Source organism: Macadamia integrifolia, chromosome 10 (assembly GCF_013358625.1).
Source record: "Macadamia integrifolia cultivar HAES 741 chromosome 10, SCU_Mint_v3, whole genome shotgun sequence".
NCBI classification, from domain to species: domain Eukaryota; kingdom Viridiplantae; phylum Streptophyta; class Magnoliopsida; order Proteales; family Proteaceae; genus Macadamia; species Macadamia integrifolia.
Genome location: NC_056566.1, coordinates 8302823 through 8319517, shown reverse-complemented (window position 1 = coordinate 8319517; position 16695 = coordinate 8302823). Strand labels below are relative to the sequence as shown.

Sequence of the window (16695 nt, the reverse complement as noted above, 5' to 3'; positions counted from 1 at the left end):
GAGCTAGGGCTCGGTCTCAGTGCCTTAGGTGTTTTGAGTACCAATCCTAGGTTTGGTCTTAGTAGCACCGAGCTGGGGCTCAGTCTTAGGGTATGCTGAGCTGCGACTTGGTCTTAGAGATTCCTGAGCTGGGGCTCGGTCTTGGCTATTGCCGAGCTATGGCTCGGTCTTGGTGCCTTAGGTGCTAAGGTCTTGGGGTGCCAAACTTGGGTTTGGCCTTACGGATGCCGAGTTGGGGCTCGATCTTAGGGAATGTCGAGCTGGGGCTCGATCTTGGATGTTACCGAGCTGGGGCTCTGTCTTAGTGCCTTACGTGCTAAGGTCTTGGGTGCCAAACTTGTGGTCTTATGGATGCCGAGTTGGGGCTCGGTCTTAGGTGGTGCCAAGCTAGGGCTCGATCTTAGTGAGTTTGGTGCTAAGGTTTTGGGGTGCCAAACTTAGGTCTAGTCTTATATATGCCAAGCTAGGGCTCGGTCTTAGGTGGTGCTGAGCTGGGGCTCGATCTTGGAGGTTGCCAAGCTGGGGCTCGGCCTTTTGAACAGTAAGTATTTGAGATAGAACTTCTTCATCTATTAATGTGTGGCATGCACTTGTAACAGATACATTGCTTCGAAATAGAGTCGAATTCACTCCATGAATGAAATTGAATAAAGTAATATGAAAACTAAGGTACTGAAAACATGAAATCTATAAGACTAACACCTGACGTGCGGGACTTCAATGTGATCTAATGATAAATTTTTCTGAGATTTTTGACATTTCATGCCCTTTGTATAGCTGTATCCCCCTGAGTCTGCAAGTAGTAAGTGCCGGGGTGAACCACTTTGGAGACTATATAAGGGCCCTCCCAATTCACGCTTAATTTGCCTTCATTTCTCGGGTCTGCTGCCGCTGCCTTCCTGAGGACTAAGTTGCCTACTATAAATCCTCATGACCGAACCTTTCGGTTATGATACTGCCGCACCTTTTGCTTGTAGGCTTCATTTCAGAACTAAGCCTAGGTCATCTCCACAGGGGCTAAGGCTTCAATCCCATATACAAAACAAAAAGGTGTTTCCTTTGTGGGGGTCCGAGCTAAGGTAAGATAGGCCCAAAGCACACTGAGTAGTTGGTCAGCCTAGTTCTTCTTCTCCCTATCCAGCATTTTCTTGATTCCATCCAGGAGTGTGGTTGGCCTTTTCTACCTGGGCATTTGATTGTGGGTGTGCAGCTGCAATGTTTTGGAAATTAATGTTGAAATTGCTGCAAAAGAATTTGAATTTTTGATTGTCGAATTATTGCCCATTTCGGTCACTAGCACTTTTGGGACACCGTAGCGGTATATAACATCGTCTCTTACGAACTTTTCCACTACCTACTCAGTGATCCTTGCTAGGGGGCGTGCCTCCGCCCATTTAGTGAAGTAGTCAATGGCAATAACTAAGAACTGGACACTGCCCTTGCCTTTCTTAAACTGTCCTAGGATATCCATTCCCCACATTATGAATAGAATCGGGCAGATTATAGAGCTAAGTTCTGTAGCTGGGATATATGGCATTGGGGCATGCACCTGACATTTAAAGCATTGCTAGACAAACTTCATTGCATCTTGCTGCATCTTGGGCCAATAGAATCCTTGGCGTAATACCTTGTAGGCTAGTGCCCTTCTTCCCATATGGCCTCCGCAAATTCCTTTATGGACCTCTCATAGTGCCTCTTCTGCTTGGCTTAGAGTGAGGCATTTCAGCAGGGGCCAGGAGATTGCCCTTTTGTACCTTGGAGGGTGTAGTTGGTTACTTTTCTCTTAACTACTCTTGCCTTTGTCTGATCTCCTAGGAGGTGCCCATCTCGTAAGTAATCTGTTATAGGATCCATCCAGCTCGGCTTAACTAGCTATGAATCATTGCTGCACATCATTTCCTGCTCATAAGTTGGTTTTTTTGGTACTTCAAAATATATCGAGCTCGCACAGTCATTGAGTTCCGCTAGGCCAGTTTAGAGAGGGCATCTTCCACCACATTTTCTTCTCATGAAACTTACACCATTTCAAACATGCCGAAGCTGGTAATCAGGCAACGAGCTTCCTTCAGGTACTTGATCATTCTCTCCTCCTTGGCCTCATATTTCCCATTGATCTGGTTCACAATCAGTTGGGAGTCACTATGTGCGACTAGGTCATCTGCCATTACTGCCTTTGCTAATTTGATTCTGGCTATTAAGGCCTCGTACTCCGCTTCATTGTTCGTCATGGGAAATACAAATCTGAGGGCATACTGTATTGCAAATGCCTCTGGACTTTACAGCACAAGTCCTACGCCGCTGCTTGTCGAGGTACTGGACCCATCAACAAAGAGCTTTCACTTCTTGTTCGGCTCAGCCTCTGCTCTTGATTCCTCCTCTGACTATGTGCATTTAACTAGGAAATCCACCAATGCTTAGCCGTTGATTGCACTTTTAGGCCAAAATTCTATGTCGTGCTCACTTAACTCAATTGCCCAGCTCACCATCTACCCTACTACACTAGGGTTGTAGAGTAATTTCCTTAGTGGCTGATCTGTCAATATGGCTATGGTGTAGTAAGGCCTCAGTTTCCTGGCTGCCATGACTAATGCCAATGTAAACTTTTCGATCCTAGGGTACCATGTCTCTGCGTCGAGGAGCACATGACTTACGTAGTAGACAGGCTTTTGGAGTTTTCCCTCTTCACTTATGAGGGCTATGCTAATGGGCACTAGGGATGTAGCGAGATACAATTGGAGCATCTCTCCTGGCTCAGGTCAACTCAGTAGAGGGGGCCTGGTCAGGCAGGCTTTGACTTCCTCAAATGCTGCTTCACATTCATCCGTCCAACAGAATTGTTGGTGCCCTTTTCCTCCTTTCAGCAGCTTGAAAAAGGGAAGGCACTTGTCTCTAGCTCGGGACAGAAACCTATTCAACGCAGGTAGGAAACCAGTCAACTTTTGTACTTCACGGATGTTTCTCGACTGGCGCATCTCTTGGATGGCTTCAATTTTGGAGGGGTTCGCCTCTATTCCCCTTTGTGATACTAGGAAGCCCAGGAACTTCCCAGAGGTCACTCCAAATGCACACTTGGTAGGATTTAGCCTCATCTAGTTTTATCGCAGAACATCTAAGGCTTCCCTCAGGTCCAGTATATGATTGGTGCCCTTTGCTCTCTTGACCGGCATGTCATCAACGTAGACTTCCATGTTTCTTCTGATCTGGCTTCGGAACATAGTGTTGACCATTCTCTGGTACATGGCTCCCATATTTTTTAGGCCAAAGGGCATTGCAATGTAGCAATAGTTGCCTTGGGTGGTGAGAAACATTGTCTTCTCCTCATCTTCAGCTTTCATCTTTATCTGGTTATAGCCAGAGTACTTGTCCATGAAGGTCAGCATCTCATGGCCTGCCATTGAGTCTATGAGGGAGTCGATCCTGGGTAAGGGATAATAGTCCTTGGGATAGGCTTTGTTCAGATCAGTGTAGTCTATGCAAATCCTCCACCTTCCGTTGGACTTTGGGACCATGACAACATTAGCCAGCTAGGTAGTGTATTTTACTTCTCTCACGAACCTCGTGGCTAAGAGCTTATCAACTTCTTCATTGATGATCGTGTTATGCTCGGCTGTAAAGTTCCTTCGCTTTTGTTGAAAAGGCTTGAAGCTAGGATTAACGTCCATACTGTGCTCAGCCATGTCCCTTGGGATGCCTGGCATATTAGAGGCCTTCCATGCGAATATATCAGAGTTTTCACTAAGGAAGTTCATGATTTTGTAACAACTTTAGGAGCTCAGCAATGCCCCAAGCTAGACGGTCTTTGTTAGCTCGGCCTCAGTTAGTGGGACAGTGAGTAGCTATCCACAGGCTCAGCTCAGTTCATAAGGCTTTCATCGTGGCAACCGATGATCTCTACCATGCATGCTAGCCCAGAGTATGGTTTCTTGACGGACTTTATGAAGTTGGCATAGCATTCCCAAGATTCCTTCTGGCTAGACCTGCATTCCCTGATTCTGTTACTGGGGGGAAACTTAACCTTTATATGCTTAGTAGACACAGCTGCTCCAAGGCCATTAAGACAAGGCCGGCCAAGGATTGCATTATAGGGTGAGGCTATCTTCTCCACCATGAAAGTGACCATGGTGGTGGCCGTATGAGGTCCCTGACCAATGGTTTTTGGCAGGTCGACTACTCCTTCTAGTTCTGCAGGTGCGCCTGAAAATCCGTACAGAGGTCCAAGGGCGGGCTTCAAGGATCCAGTGCCAAGCCCTAATTTCATGAAGGCTTCATAAGACATGAGGTCAACGGATGCTCCCGTGTCTACTAGTACTCTGTGGAAGGGGTGGTTGGCCACCACCAATTGGATTACGACAATGTCGTTATGAGGCCAGTTCAGCTCTTCCAGGTCCTTGTCTAAGAATGTAATGGGAGGATTTGTCTTGAGGGCCTTGACGGGCTATTTCGTAATGCATAGGAACCAAGCGTGAGCTTGAGCCTTTCTTTTCAACTCCACGGTGGGTCCTCCCATAATGGTCAGGATGGCCAGACCCACAGGCTGGTTATTGTATGTGTCAGCTCAGTCCGGGCCTGGCACCTTGTGCGACTCGACCCTATCTCAGCTCGGGCCAGTTTCCACTATATTTCTGTTTCGAGTACTTGTTAAGGTAGCCCGCCTTAATGAGCTCATCAATCTCCCTTTTCAGGGACTTACAATCTTCAGTGTCATGTCTATGGTCCCGGTGGTATCAACAGTACCGGTTGGAGTTCCTTTCCTCCGGCTTAGCTGTTACTGATCTGGGGCAGTGAAAGTATTTTTGGTCTTGGATCTCCATAAGCAAATTTGTCCACGAGCAATCAAGCTCATATAGTTTGGGCTCGACTGTGTTATGCGGCCGATCTATCCTATTCTTCTTTGGCTCGTGGGAGTCATCTCTAGGCCTTGCTGGTCTATTCTTTTCTTTCTCTGGTAGCTCATTCCTGATGGCTATCCCCCTGGCGGCTAGGACCTCTTCCATGTTGGCGTACTAGTTGCACCTTCTGAGCAGCTCAGGCATTGTATCTGGCAAGTTCAGGGCCAGAGATCGGACCAGATCAGGGTAGGTAATCCCATTGCACAACGAGCTATATGCTACTTCTTCTGGCAGATTTTTCACCTCCAGTGTCACCTTGGTGAATCGGACAAGGAAATCCCATATAGTCTCCCCAAACCTCTGTCTCATATTCATCACATTCTATGAGGTCTACTTCTGCTTTATGCTATCCTGGAAATGAGTGAGGAACACCCTTGTTAGTTCTTCATAGCTGTGGATGGACCGGGGCCTCAAGCTCGACATCCCACCAGTGCGACACCCCTCAGTGAAGCTGTAAAAGCTCGGTAGAGGGTTGCATATGATCTCCCATGGACTGTCATGGTTGAACTATAGTACAAGAGATAATCGTAGGGGTCCATGGTGCCGTCGTAAGTGTTAAGGATGGGCACAGTGAAATTTAAGGGCAGCTCAACATCTATCAGCTCATCGGATAGTGCATTATGGGCTAGGATCACCGTTATGTCAGCCGGTTGCCTCTGCTTCTACATTCCTTCGATCCACTCAATGAAACGCTGGATGCGCTGTTCCAGGTCATCCCTTCTCTCCTCGGCTCGGCGGCTTGAGGAGCGGCGTTTGTGTTCAGCTCACCTAGGGCTTCTTCCATGATCTTGATGCCTGACAAGTCGGCCTTATCCGTGCTGACGCTCGGCCCTAACTGGCCTGTGTGGGGAGTCCCAACGTTCCCCTGCCCTGGGTGGAGACCTATGGGCATCTCGTCTCTCGGGGCTCCGATCTCGAGTTGAATGATGTACCCTCCCATTCTGGGCAGGTGAAGGCCCTCGCGACGTCTCTCGATGGGAGATCGAGGTGGTGGCACTGAGCGAACTGTTCGTGACGTCCTAACATACCCCCTCCTTGTTGTTGATTGAGGGGTGACACTATTATCAGGTGTTTCCTCTCAAGGTTGCCTGTTCAAAGCTGGCCTGGGCAGCTGAGTAGAGCCTGTGCGGGGGATAGGAAGTGCCGAGCCGAACTGACATATGAATTCTCACACCAGGTTGTTGGTTGTCAACACCTGCAACTGCAGACTCTAGATCTGTTCTTCTACAATCGGGTGGGTCATCCGGGATGAAATTCCTTGGCGAGATTGCTGAGGATTTCGAATATGTTGGACTCCCTCTCTTGGAGTAACCCCTACATCGGGTTAAACTTGTGAAGGTCTCGACAAGGGGCCCTCTACTATTGGGGCATTCTCTCGATCTTCCATTGGAGGTGGGCGAGGTTCCTCTGCTTGTTCAGGTCACATACCACGAGATGTTCTTACTTGTGTTGTGGAGGAGACGACCTTCTCACTTCTTAGTTGCATTGGTTCAAGTAGCTTTTTGTATCAGTTTCCCATGGATGGTGCCAATCTGATGCGGTAAAAATTGACTAGTTGATCTTTCTTACAGCTCCTGAAGCTCCAACGGATCTGCACAGAAAAGAAGATAGGGGAGAGCCGGACTGACCCGATGGGGGACTCTCCGATGCCTAAGTCAGATCTTTCCACAGCAAATACTCAAGAGAGTTTTCAATAAAAAGGAGTGATCGACCCCCCTTAAGGGAGGCTTACCTTGATATTTATAGGCTGCTGATGGAGAGAGGAAGGGAAACGTTTGTGAAGATTTCGATTAGGCGTGGAGTCCTTGAGGAGAGTGGCTCTATAATTCTGAGAATATTTTAGATTCCAAGGCATGTTCTGGGAATATTCCTCTCTTATCCTGAAGGCACAAGTAGTGAGAAAGGTGGACACTTTAGGCGATGTGAGTGGATTGAGTCCAGCCCCTATAATCAGGGGTCACGTTCCTTGAATGTAGGAGTGGACGTATGCACGTTTTTGGGAACCTTGCTTGATTGTGCCGAGCCGAGGTGGTAGGTCGGCCTGAGGAGAGACCGAGGTGGTAGGTCGTCCTGAGGAGGGATCGAGGTGGCAGGTCAGCCTGAGGAGAGACCAAGGTGGTAGGTCAGCTTGAAGAGGGACCGAGGTGGCAGGTCAGCCTGAGGAGGGACTGAGGTGGTAGGTCTGCTTGAGGAGGGACTGAGGTGGCAGGTCGCCTTGAGGAGAGACCAAGGTGGTAGGTCAACTTGAGGAGAGATCGAGGTGGCAGGTCGGCCATCTGTTCAGATCTGCATACCCGCTTCAGCTGTGCTAAGGATGTGGGCACATTTTGCCTCATTGCATAGGAAAATAGGGGGAAATATGGCTGAAAACAAGGAATTCACATGTTGATTTTCCTACTGTTTACTTTTCCCTTGATGCTTCACCAATCACACATTCATTTCAAGAGTGCCCCCTCCACTGGCAGTCCCAAGTCAACAATTTGAGAAGGAGAACCAGTAGCAAAGGCCACACTCACATTGATCTCAAGTGGCATCACCCGAGAGCAAACACATTGTGAAGAGGCAGAAGGAGGAGGCAAATTGGGGGCTCTTGGTTGTTTCTTTTTCTTACTTTTTGCATAGCCCGTGGCTAAAACTACTGTAAAGATGATTAGCCATAGTAGGAAACTGCATTTCTTTTAAGGAACCACATAATTGAAAGTAATTTCATATATGAATCAATATCAAATCTTGAACAAGTTCGATTTAGAAAATTGAAAATAAAATTGGTGCTCAATTTAGAGGGATATAAATTAGACATGCTGGGTTTTATATTACTTAGATGTTCATGAATGAAGTCAAATAATTCATATGCCTGAAGTAGAAGATAAAATCTCAAATCCTGTCCACAAGTAAAACGAGAGAGAAATAGAGGGAGAAAAAGAGGGAGAGATAGAGAGAGACCCCTAAAACAGAACCCTAAAACCATGGGAAGATGAGAGAAATTACTTGGTCATGTTTACTTGCTAGCAATACCTCCCCTAATCTCTTAGATATAGAAATCCGAAATTAGATTTCCTTATTTGTTTCAACTTCTCTCTTATGTTTTTAATCTTTTATTTTTTTGCTTGGGAGACGGAGTGGTCCATTGTTTTGAGACTTCAACCCCTTTTGCAATAGAAGTGGGCATGGGTCCCTTCTGGTGTGATTTTATCGAGAGTAGGTGGAGTAAAGGCAATGGAATTTATTCTTTTTAAGTTGTTAGAAGAATTGATAAAACAACTTTTTCCTATTCTTGTAATATATTATTATTTTATTTATTTTCACCCACTCAATGTAACGTGCGTAAATTAAAAAATGAATCGGACGTGCCAAAGGTATTTATGTTCTATTTGCATTTCGGTAGAATAGAAGAACACTAGCAATGCTCTCCGAGAATGTTATCAAACGGCACCTAAGCAACTGAAAGAGTTCTCTCTCTCTCTCTCTCTTCTTGATTCACACTGAATTCGTCAATGGCGACGATGAACAGCGAGGAAGAGATTTCCGAAGTTTCTCGATGGGACTTTCCTTCCAACTTTGTCTTCGGAGTCGCCACTTCGGCTTATCAGGTATTGATTGATTGATTGATTGATTGCTTGCTCCATTTTTCGTTCTCATTTCTGTAAATTTTGATGTTCGCAAATCTCTCATATAATATTTACGGCGTTACCACCGTTAAATTCAACGTAGAGCTCGATTAGTTCTCTGAGTACTTGATGATACTTCTCCGTGTGATCTTGGAATGCTCAAGCTCTGATTTTCCAGATTTTTAAAAGCTTTATCTACTTAATTATAAGTTGAGAAATAATCTTTTTGTTTTCTGAGCTTTGTTTTGTTCTATGATAGTTAGATACTTCTCGAAGTGATCTTCAAATGTTGAAGCTCTGATTCGAGAATCTTCTATGTTACTGGTTTTTGAGAGCTCCGTTTGAAATCTACACTGGTCGTGTTTGAAGCTCTTTGATCTGTAGGCGATAGATAGTTTCCAAGTGATCTTGTAGTGCTTGCATCCACTAGATTTATTGCTAACTTATTTTTTCTGGCTTTAAATCCTCAGCATTCTTATAGTGCCCGGTTCCGAAATTGTTTGATAAGAGATCTTGTTTGTTGTTATCTCGTATAGTTAAAGGTTAGAGCATTTTGCGTTCGATAATGAAATTTCTATTTCTCTAGTCGAATCTTCCTAAGTATTTTTTCTTACTGTTTCTACACTATCTTGAACTTCTCTTATAATTAGTTCCATGGAAATAGGTTGAAGTAAGTTTTGGGAGAACCTGTTATTGTGTCTCGGAGATCTGTCAATGTCCTTCTAGATTTGCAAGGGGACATTGATCGGTTCATGCTTTCTCTGTTTCGATAATTTTCTTGGACAATTTGGTATTAATTTTTCTTTCACGGTGTCTTTCGTGCAATTATTTCTTATTTGAAGTCTAACGTGTTGGGGTCATATTAGCTTTCCGTTATTCATAACCATCTATTGATTAAGTTAGTGTAAACAAATTCGAATTTTTGGTGGGAAGGAGTTGGAATTCTTCTATCTCTACTCTTCCAAGGAAATAATGTAATCTGCAAATCCAGATGATGGATCTTAGATGCAAGCAGATCCAATGATCAAACCTGAACTGAATGGAGTTCCTAATGGGTAGGCTAGGTGCATAAAATATCAAGGCCAACCAATGGTTGGATTAAAAGAAACAAACACCAACAGAAAATAGATACTGGCAAAAGACAGAATTCGTAAGTCAAAGATAAACCATAACTCCCAATCTACTTATCCAATTACTACTAAGTTCTGGCTGATTGCAGTGAAGAGGGAAGGGAAGATCATATCAGAAATTGAAGCCTATCCAATGATTAGAATAAGAGAAACATTATGACAAAGTTACTGATATATTAGGTTAACCCAGACAATAGTAGGAGAAGAGAAAACATAAAATAAAACCTGCAGGAACAATGGTTAATAGAGTAGTATATTAAGGATAATAAAGAGAACATAAGAAGGGAAGAATCTTACCTCAGGTGACCACGGTAGGAGGGAGAAAGGGTGCTGGAAATTGACAGAATAGTAAGGGAGAATATGAAAGGGAAAGAAAAGATAAGAAGGAAAAGGAAAGATATGACCTTGGCTTCACCACCAAGGCCAGAGGTAGGCTTCATCACCTAGCAACAAGGTTCAAGAAGTCGGGTTGAGCCAAAGATATTCCGAATTTAGACCGAAACCTGGCCGAAATCCTATAGGTTTTGGTGGATGGTTTCCTTTGACCCTTTTGGTGGTCAAATAGCAATATTTTGGGCTGGAACTTGATAGAGTCCCATCTGACCTCCATTCAGTGAGGACTGTAGTGCGAAACATTCCTAACGGAGACCCTAATTAAGTATCCCTAAACACAATGGAACCTTTAGATTGTTGATAAACACACTCAAAATGTTAGTGTGGTTTCGTACCCTTCGTTGGTAGTGTATGTCATACCTTGCTTGTATATTTCTTAAAGATAACTTGTTTTACACATAATTTAGAACTATAATATACAAAAATAAATTAAAACTACTAAAATATGCAGTTGCAAATCAGAAATAGAGAAAAATCATTTAATATCATTAAATGTAAAATATGTTACAACATGTCAACGTAAAAAATGTACAATCAATCAACCCACATCAAAAGTGAAACTCAAAAGGCCCCTGTCCTTCCTCCTAGACTCATATTCTATGTCAAAACCACGGACTTTTGAGCAGAGGCTCGAAAGATGAGGAAGATTGCTGCCAACTAAAACCATTCCTCTGACTTGATCACAGAAGAAGGCCATGTCATGATGTCTAAAAGAAACTCTTATAGTCCATCACAATAGCTTGATAGGTCTCATTATCAACATACTTTAGGTACCTTAACCTCGGATATTGATCACCGGGTCAGGAAGATGGTGTAATCATGCCTCCACTATAGTTGCTTGGTGGATCAGGCTGATAAGGTTGTTGGGAGGGGGCATGGGAAGGAGAAGATGCTATCTACGAAAGATGTCACACCTTGTGACTGATCATCACAGTAGTGTGGAATGAAGATGATGAGGAGCCATGCTGATCAAACTTACTATAGCCCCCACCATACCTGACATTGTTGTGTTTGTGTCACTCCCATAGTTTGAAATCTCGCCGAAATCTCAGAATTTCGGTGGTTTTTTTTGGCCGAAACGAATAAGGCCCAAAATAACATTTGTACAAAATTTCGATCAAAATTTTGGTATTTTGGCCGAAATTTCGTCTCGTTTCGGTATCTTGGTCATCTTGGTACATTCTATATGTTATAAATACCATATCTCGGTCGAAATTTCGGTATTTCGGTTGAAATTTTGACTGTCTCGCCTATCTCGGTGGTTTCGGTTCCATTTACATATTTTAAAGGAAAAACACTCCAAGTCTCCAACAAGCCTCTAATTAGCCACATCATTACACATTTTAATTCCCATTGGATTCCTACAAGATCTACACATTCAAAGCTTAAGAAAGGTAAAGTTCTTTCTCCAAAACTAGGTAAAATTTTCAGAACAGTTCGACGGTTACTGTCAAACAAAGGTACAACTCTAAAACAATGTCATATCCTAATATTTTTGCATTTTTATGTTGTAAGCATGTTTATTAACTTTAAAATAAGTTACCTACCAAGTTTCAGGTCAAAATATGGCCGTTTGACCACCGAAACAGTCAACCGAAACAAACAAAAAAAATACACCATTTCGGCCAAAATTTCGCAGAGCCGAAACGAAACGAAACGAAACTGGTGTTTCTGAACCCACCGAAACACCTAAACGAAATGAGATTTTGAACCTTGGTCACACCATTGTTTCGGTTGCCCAAACCCACTCTATCCACTACTACCCTCCAGATGAGTCCTCCAAATGTGTTAGATAAGGAATAAACATCTTTCTCCATGCCAATGCTATTATGCTCTTCATTTGGTATTGACCTACGGTGCATGCCTCCGAAATAACCTGTACGTAGGGGCACATGTACGATGGTTGGCATCCTGGGTAGCATGATCGAACTTAGTCTCCCCTATGAATTAGATAGGCTCCAACTCCACCTTTTCCTAGTCATACTCCTCTCGAACGCTCGTAGATCTATTGCCATCACCATCACCTTCGTTACTACCATCATCTCCACCATTAGAGGGAGACAGTGTGCAAGTGCGGCCATTGGATGGGACCAGTCTACATCCTCACCATCCCCACTAGGTTGGGATTCAAAAAGTTGGGGTTTTTGTGGTGGAGGGCTAGTTAAGAGAAGAGAAAGAATCTTGAGATGAGTCTTAGAGTTGCAGGGGAGAGAGAGGAATCACATAGGAATAAGAGTGGGGAGGAAAGTCACACATAGGCACTGGCTGCCAAGCCAAGCAGGCACACACTCAAACCAAACTCACTTATCTTTTCAATTAATGGCTCCAATTGTTGGTTAAACATCTATTTATAAAGCCTAAAAGGCAAAGGCTCATAATAATTTCCTAAAACTTAGACTAATATAAATGAAAACTTAATAAAACTTAAATTGGAAATTTCCCTTTTTTTTTGTTTTTTGTTAACCAAGGTGTCCGGGCCAGCTTACGCGCACCTTGACTAATCCTCGGGGAGACTAGCATAGCAACCCACCACCATAGTCTCCACTTAAATCGCAAATGCACAAATGGGGAATCGAACCTGAGACCGTGAGCCTATCCACACAATCCCCAATTCGCCGTAACCATCTGAGCAACCCATGGATGGGTGAATTTCCCTACTGGACTAATAACTACCTAATGTAGGAGTAGATTACAAAGACTAACCCCCACAATGTATAACCCCAAACAATACAACTCAACAGAGATCTTAGAGCAAGGGAACAACTATAGTAAACAACCTTTACAATAAATAAGCAACCCACAAGAAAAAATCCCAAAAAAGAGACAACCGGCCAGGAGAGGGAAAATCTCTTGTGCAAGGTAAAATAGGGGAGGGGGCGGCTGCTGCTGCTGTGAAGCTCAGAATGAGCTGAAAACTGGGTCGATGGTAGTCCCTAAGGAGGGGACAAAAACCTAAAAAAATGAGGAACTTTTAACGGAGGGATAAGAAGTTACTCACTTTCTTGATTTCAAGTTGAAGAGAGAGAAACAAGAGAAGTTTCTCATGAACAGGTCTGATTCCTTAACCGTGCTCTGATGGGGATTGATGGATCCTTCGAAGGCCTGGAACAGTCCTGCTGAATGTCTTTCTAGGCAGTTCAATGAAGAGGGCAGCAATGGGGATCAATTGACTTCAGTTATAAGAACACCTTTGCTGGCCGATTCTGGTTTTAATGTTTGGACATCTCTGAATTTCTTTAATATCAGTAACAGAAAATCAACAAAGAAGTAAAGTGATTAGACAAAAGAAGAAACAAGGGAAAGTGGGAGAGGAGGTGGCTATCTCAGCCTGGGCCTCTCACCCACAGCTATCCCAGCTGCTCTAAGCACATAATTGCAAGTCTTCTTTATTCAAATCTGAGCAATATCAGTACATAAGCTCCTCAATTTAAAGAGGGTAGAATTACAATCATAATAAGTCTAGGAGCTAATAGGAGCTAGTTTCCAAATAGGACTAGACACTCCTATTGCAACTAAGACTAGTTCTATAACTCCAACATGGAGTTTAAGTAGCTAATAGTCCCTATTGGACCTTACAGTCGATGGGCCCAATGGGCCTTATTAACTAAACAAATACTTAAATAAAAAGCATAAATCGATGGGCCCTTATTTCTAACTACTAACTTAACCACTCAAGTGGACTAAGTATGGAACTAGGCATGGACCGACAAGCCTTTCTTCCTTTGATAGATCCTTCCAAAGTGTGGATCTACGTCACTACCCGAAAATAAAAATATTATATATCTTTCCTAAATTAAATAAATTCTAAATTTCCTACTGAACAAATACCAATCTTAGATCCGGTTCATCTCTGTTTGGATACCCAATGGGTTTGGATTGGTCCAAGGTTGTACCCAAGGATTAAAGTATCGGTATCGGTCGTTGTATGGGTTAGCTAAATTTAAGATACGAATCGGAGGGTATCATATCGTATCGGAGATATGCTAAAGATCAAGGATTAAAGTATTGGTCGCCGTATCGGTCGGCTAAATTTAAGATACATATTGGAGGGTATCGTATCGGTACCAGAGATACTTTAAAGATGGTGCCGATGATGATGATGATGATGACGATGGTGGTGGTGGTGGTGGTGGTAGTGGTAGTCGCGGAGGCCAAACTTATGTACAGGTACATTTCATAGAAGAGGGTGTGTTTACACATGCAACCCAAGATACTGATCATGGTGCTCGCACACAACCAAAGTCTTATAGCCGGAGGGGTAGGTGTTCCCACAATCCGAGTGATAGTGATGTGCTGAGGAGTAGCATAGAGTCAATAAGCATTAGTTCGGATCACGCTGGTGCCTCATTCGGACATGGACACTATGTATCTTCAGGTGCTTCTTCAAGCTATGGATATGGGCCTTATACAGGACCAACATTGGCCACTCCAGAGCAATACATAAGATTCTACCATAAATGAGAGTCCCACTACAATAGATATTTCGACTGGGGTAAATATTGTGCCTATGTTTAACAAGTGCACAACATCATCTTAATAGCTCCTATTCAAGAAGAAGCTGTTAGCTATAAATATGAACCAGCACCACACTCTTCATAGCACTTATCACAATGGCAATGACAATGGGAATAGAAAAAACTGTAGGAGACCTCATCATTTTGAACTAAATATACTTGTCTTTCAGTGCGATACCCTTTATTTTAGTGTTTATGCATAATTCATGTTATATATAGCTTTTTTTTAACTATTTTTTATGCAAAAGTGTATAAAAAAATGTTTCCTATCCATTTATGTGCGTATCTTTAGCGTATCTTAACATATCACCAATACGATACGATACACTTTGATACGTGATACGTATCTTAATTTTGGCCGATTGATACGATGATTGATACCGATACTTTAATACTTGGGAAGGGAGGACCAGAGATCAGCAAACAAGAGGCAGGGGATTAGGAGGGTCCCACCCATTATCAGAAAGAATGGAGCTGACTGGGGCCAAGTGGCTCAATCCCTCTCCAATGGAGTAGAAGAACCATCCCCAATGGAGTAGGAGATGGCGCACGAAGCAGTAGGTCTAGATGCAAGAATTTTGCACCAAATCCAAGAGCATACGAGGAGGGAGAGACAATCCAGATAGTCGTTTTTAAGGAGGTAGGAGTAGATTCAGAAAACCTTAATGCTTTTGTGCTTAGAGGTAATTCTCGAGATGAGCTTTAAGATGCCAATGGAGTTGACCTCAGAGATTTGCTTGATCCCCAAACCTCCCTCGTCTTTGGGCCTGCAAACCTTGGACAAGCTCAAGGGTGAAGGAATTTGGAGGAATCAAAACCTTTTCAGAGGAATGAATTGAGGAGGGAGTCAGTGGCTTTACAAGTGGGAAAAGGAAGAATGAAGATGCCTGACAAATAGAGATACATAGATTGGAGGACAGATTTGATGAGAATCAGTCGACCAGTATAAGCGAGAATGTTGCCTTTCCAAAGCTGGAGCCTCTTTTTAAGAAGGTTAAAAGGAGGAAAGCAATGATGGGAATTGAGCCTGGAGGAGATAAGGGGCAGGCCCAGGTACTTGACTGAGAGGGATCCAAGCGAGAACCCAGTGAGAGCCAAGAGATGATCTCTGGAGGCGGCAGAAACACCGGAAAGGAAAAGGCTAGATTTAAGGAGGTTGGTGGAAAGCCCAGAGAGGGATTCGAAAAGATGAAGGGAGGACATGATGTTGGAGATAGAGGAAGGATCAGCCTTAGAGAAGATCATGAGATCATCGGCAAAGGCAAGATGGGTGAGCATCAGGCCCTTACACTTGGGAATGGGGGAGATGAGATGACGGTTCATGGAAGATTGAATGGATTGGCAGAGAAGCTCTAGGACTAGAGAGAAGAGAAAGGGGGACAGAAGAGATGAAGTCCCAACGAATAGAATCAAAAGCCTTTTAGAGGTCGATCTTGAGCAGGGGAGCAGTAGAGTGGGATTTTTGGTCAAAAGCCAAACAATTTCATGACAGAGGATGATGTTGTCAACAATGCTCTGACCAGCAATGAAAGCAGATTGATTGAGACTAACAAGCGAGTCAATGTCAACCTGGATTCGATTGGATAGTATTTTGGCAATGATTTTGTATAAGAGGTTACAAAGGGAGATCGGCCTAAATTTAGCCATGAACTGGGCACCCTCTTTATTAGGAATGAGGTAGAGGAAAGTATGATCGACACCATTGATTTGGGAAGGATTGAGGAAAAAGCTTCTGATGGCGAGGATGAGGTCATCCCTAATGATGTGCCAACAAGCAGAGAATAATCCCATACTAAATCTGCCACGACCAGGGGCCTTATTAGATTTGTGGGAGAGGATAGCAGAGAGGATCTTATCATCTGTAGGAATGACATGAAGAGAAGGCTTGAGATGATTACGAATAAATTTGTTGAGGAGATCATCAGGGAAGGGGATGAGAGGAGGGGGAGGGTGGATGGAAGAGGTCAGAAAAATAGGAGACAACTTCATCTTTGATGGCCTCAGGCGTCAGAAGCTCAATGCCGGAGTTGGAGACAAGCTTGGGAATGGAATTGATATTGTACCGGGCCCTAAGGGATCGGTGGAAGTAAGTGCAGTTGGAGTTGCTAAGCTCAAGCCATTTGATTTTGCGTTTTTGATGGAGAAAACTTTCTTCTTGGGC

The 16695-nt window shown here is 43.6% G+C and overlaps 1 protein-coding gene across 2 annotated transcripts in view; it reads left to right on the top strand.

Annotated features, from left to right (window-relative positions):
• The first annotated feature begins 8189 nt into the window (after nt 1-8189).
• Nucleotides 8190-16695, top strand: part of LOC122091718 (beta-glucosidase 42) — a 168786-nt gene continuing 160280 nt past the window's right edge. The window contains exon 1 of one of the 2 annotated variants that reach the window (XM_042661817.1): nt 8190-8479. In XM_042661817.1, coding sequence (XP_042517751.1) covers nt 8384-8479 — 96 coding nt within the window. In that variant the 5' untranslated portion in view covers nt 8190-8383. The remainder of the gene's footprint in view (nt 8480-16695) is intronic. The other variant, XM_042661818.1, reaches the window with a different exon arrangement.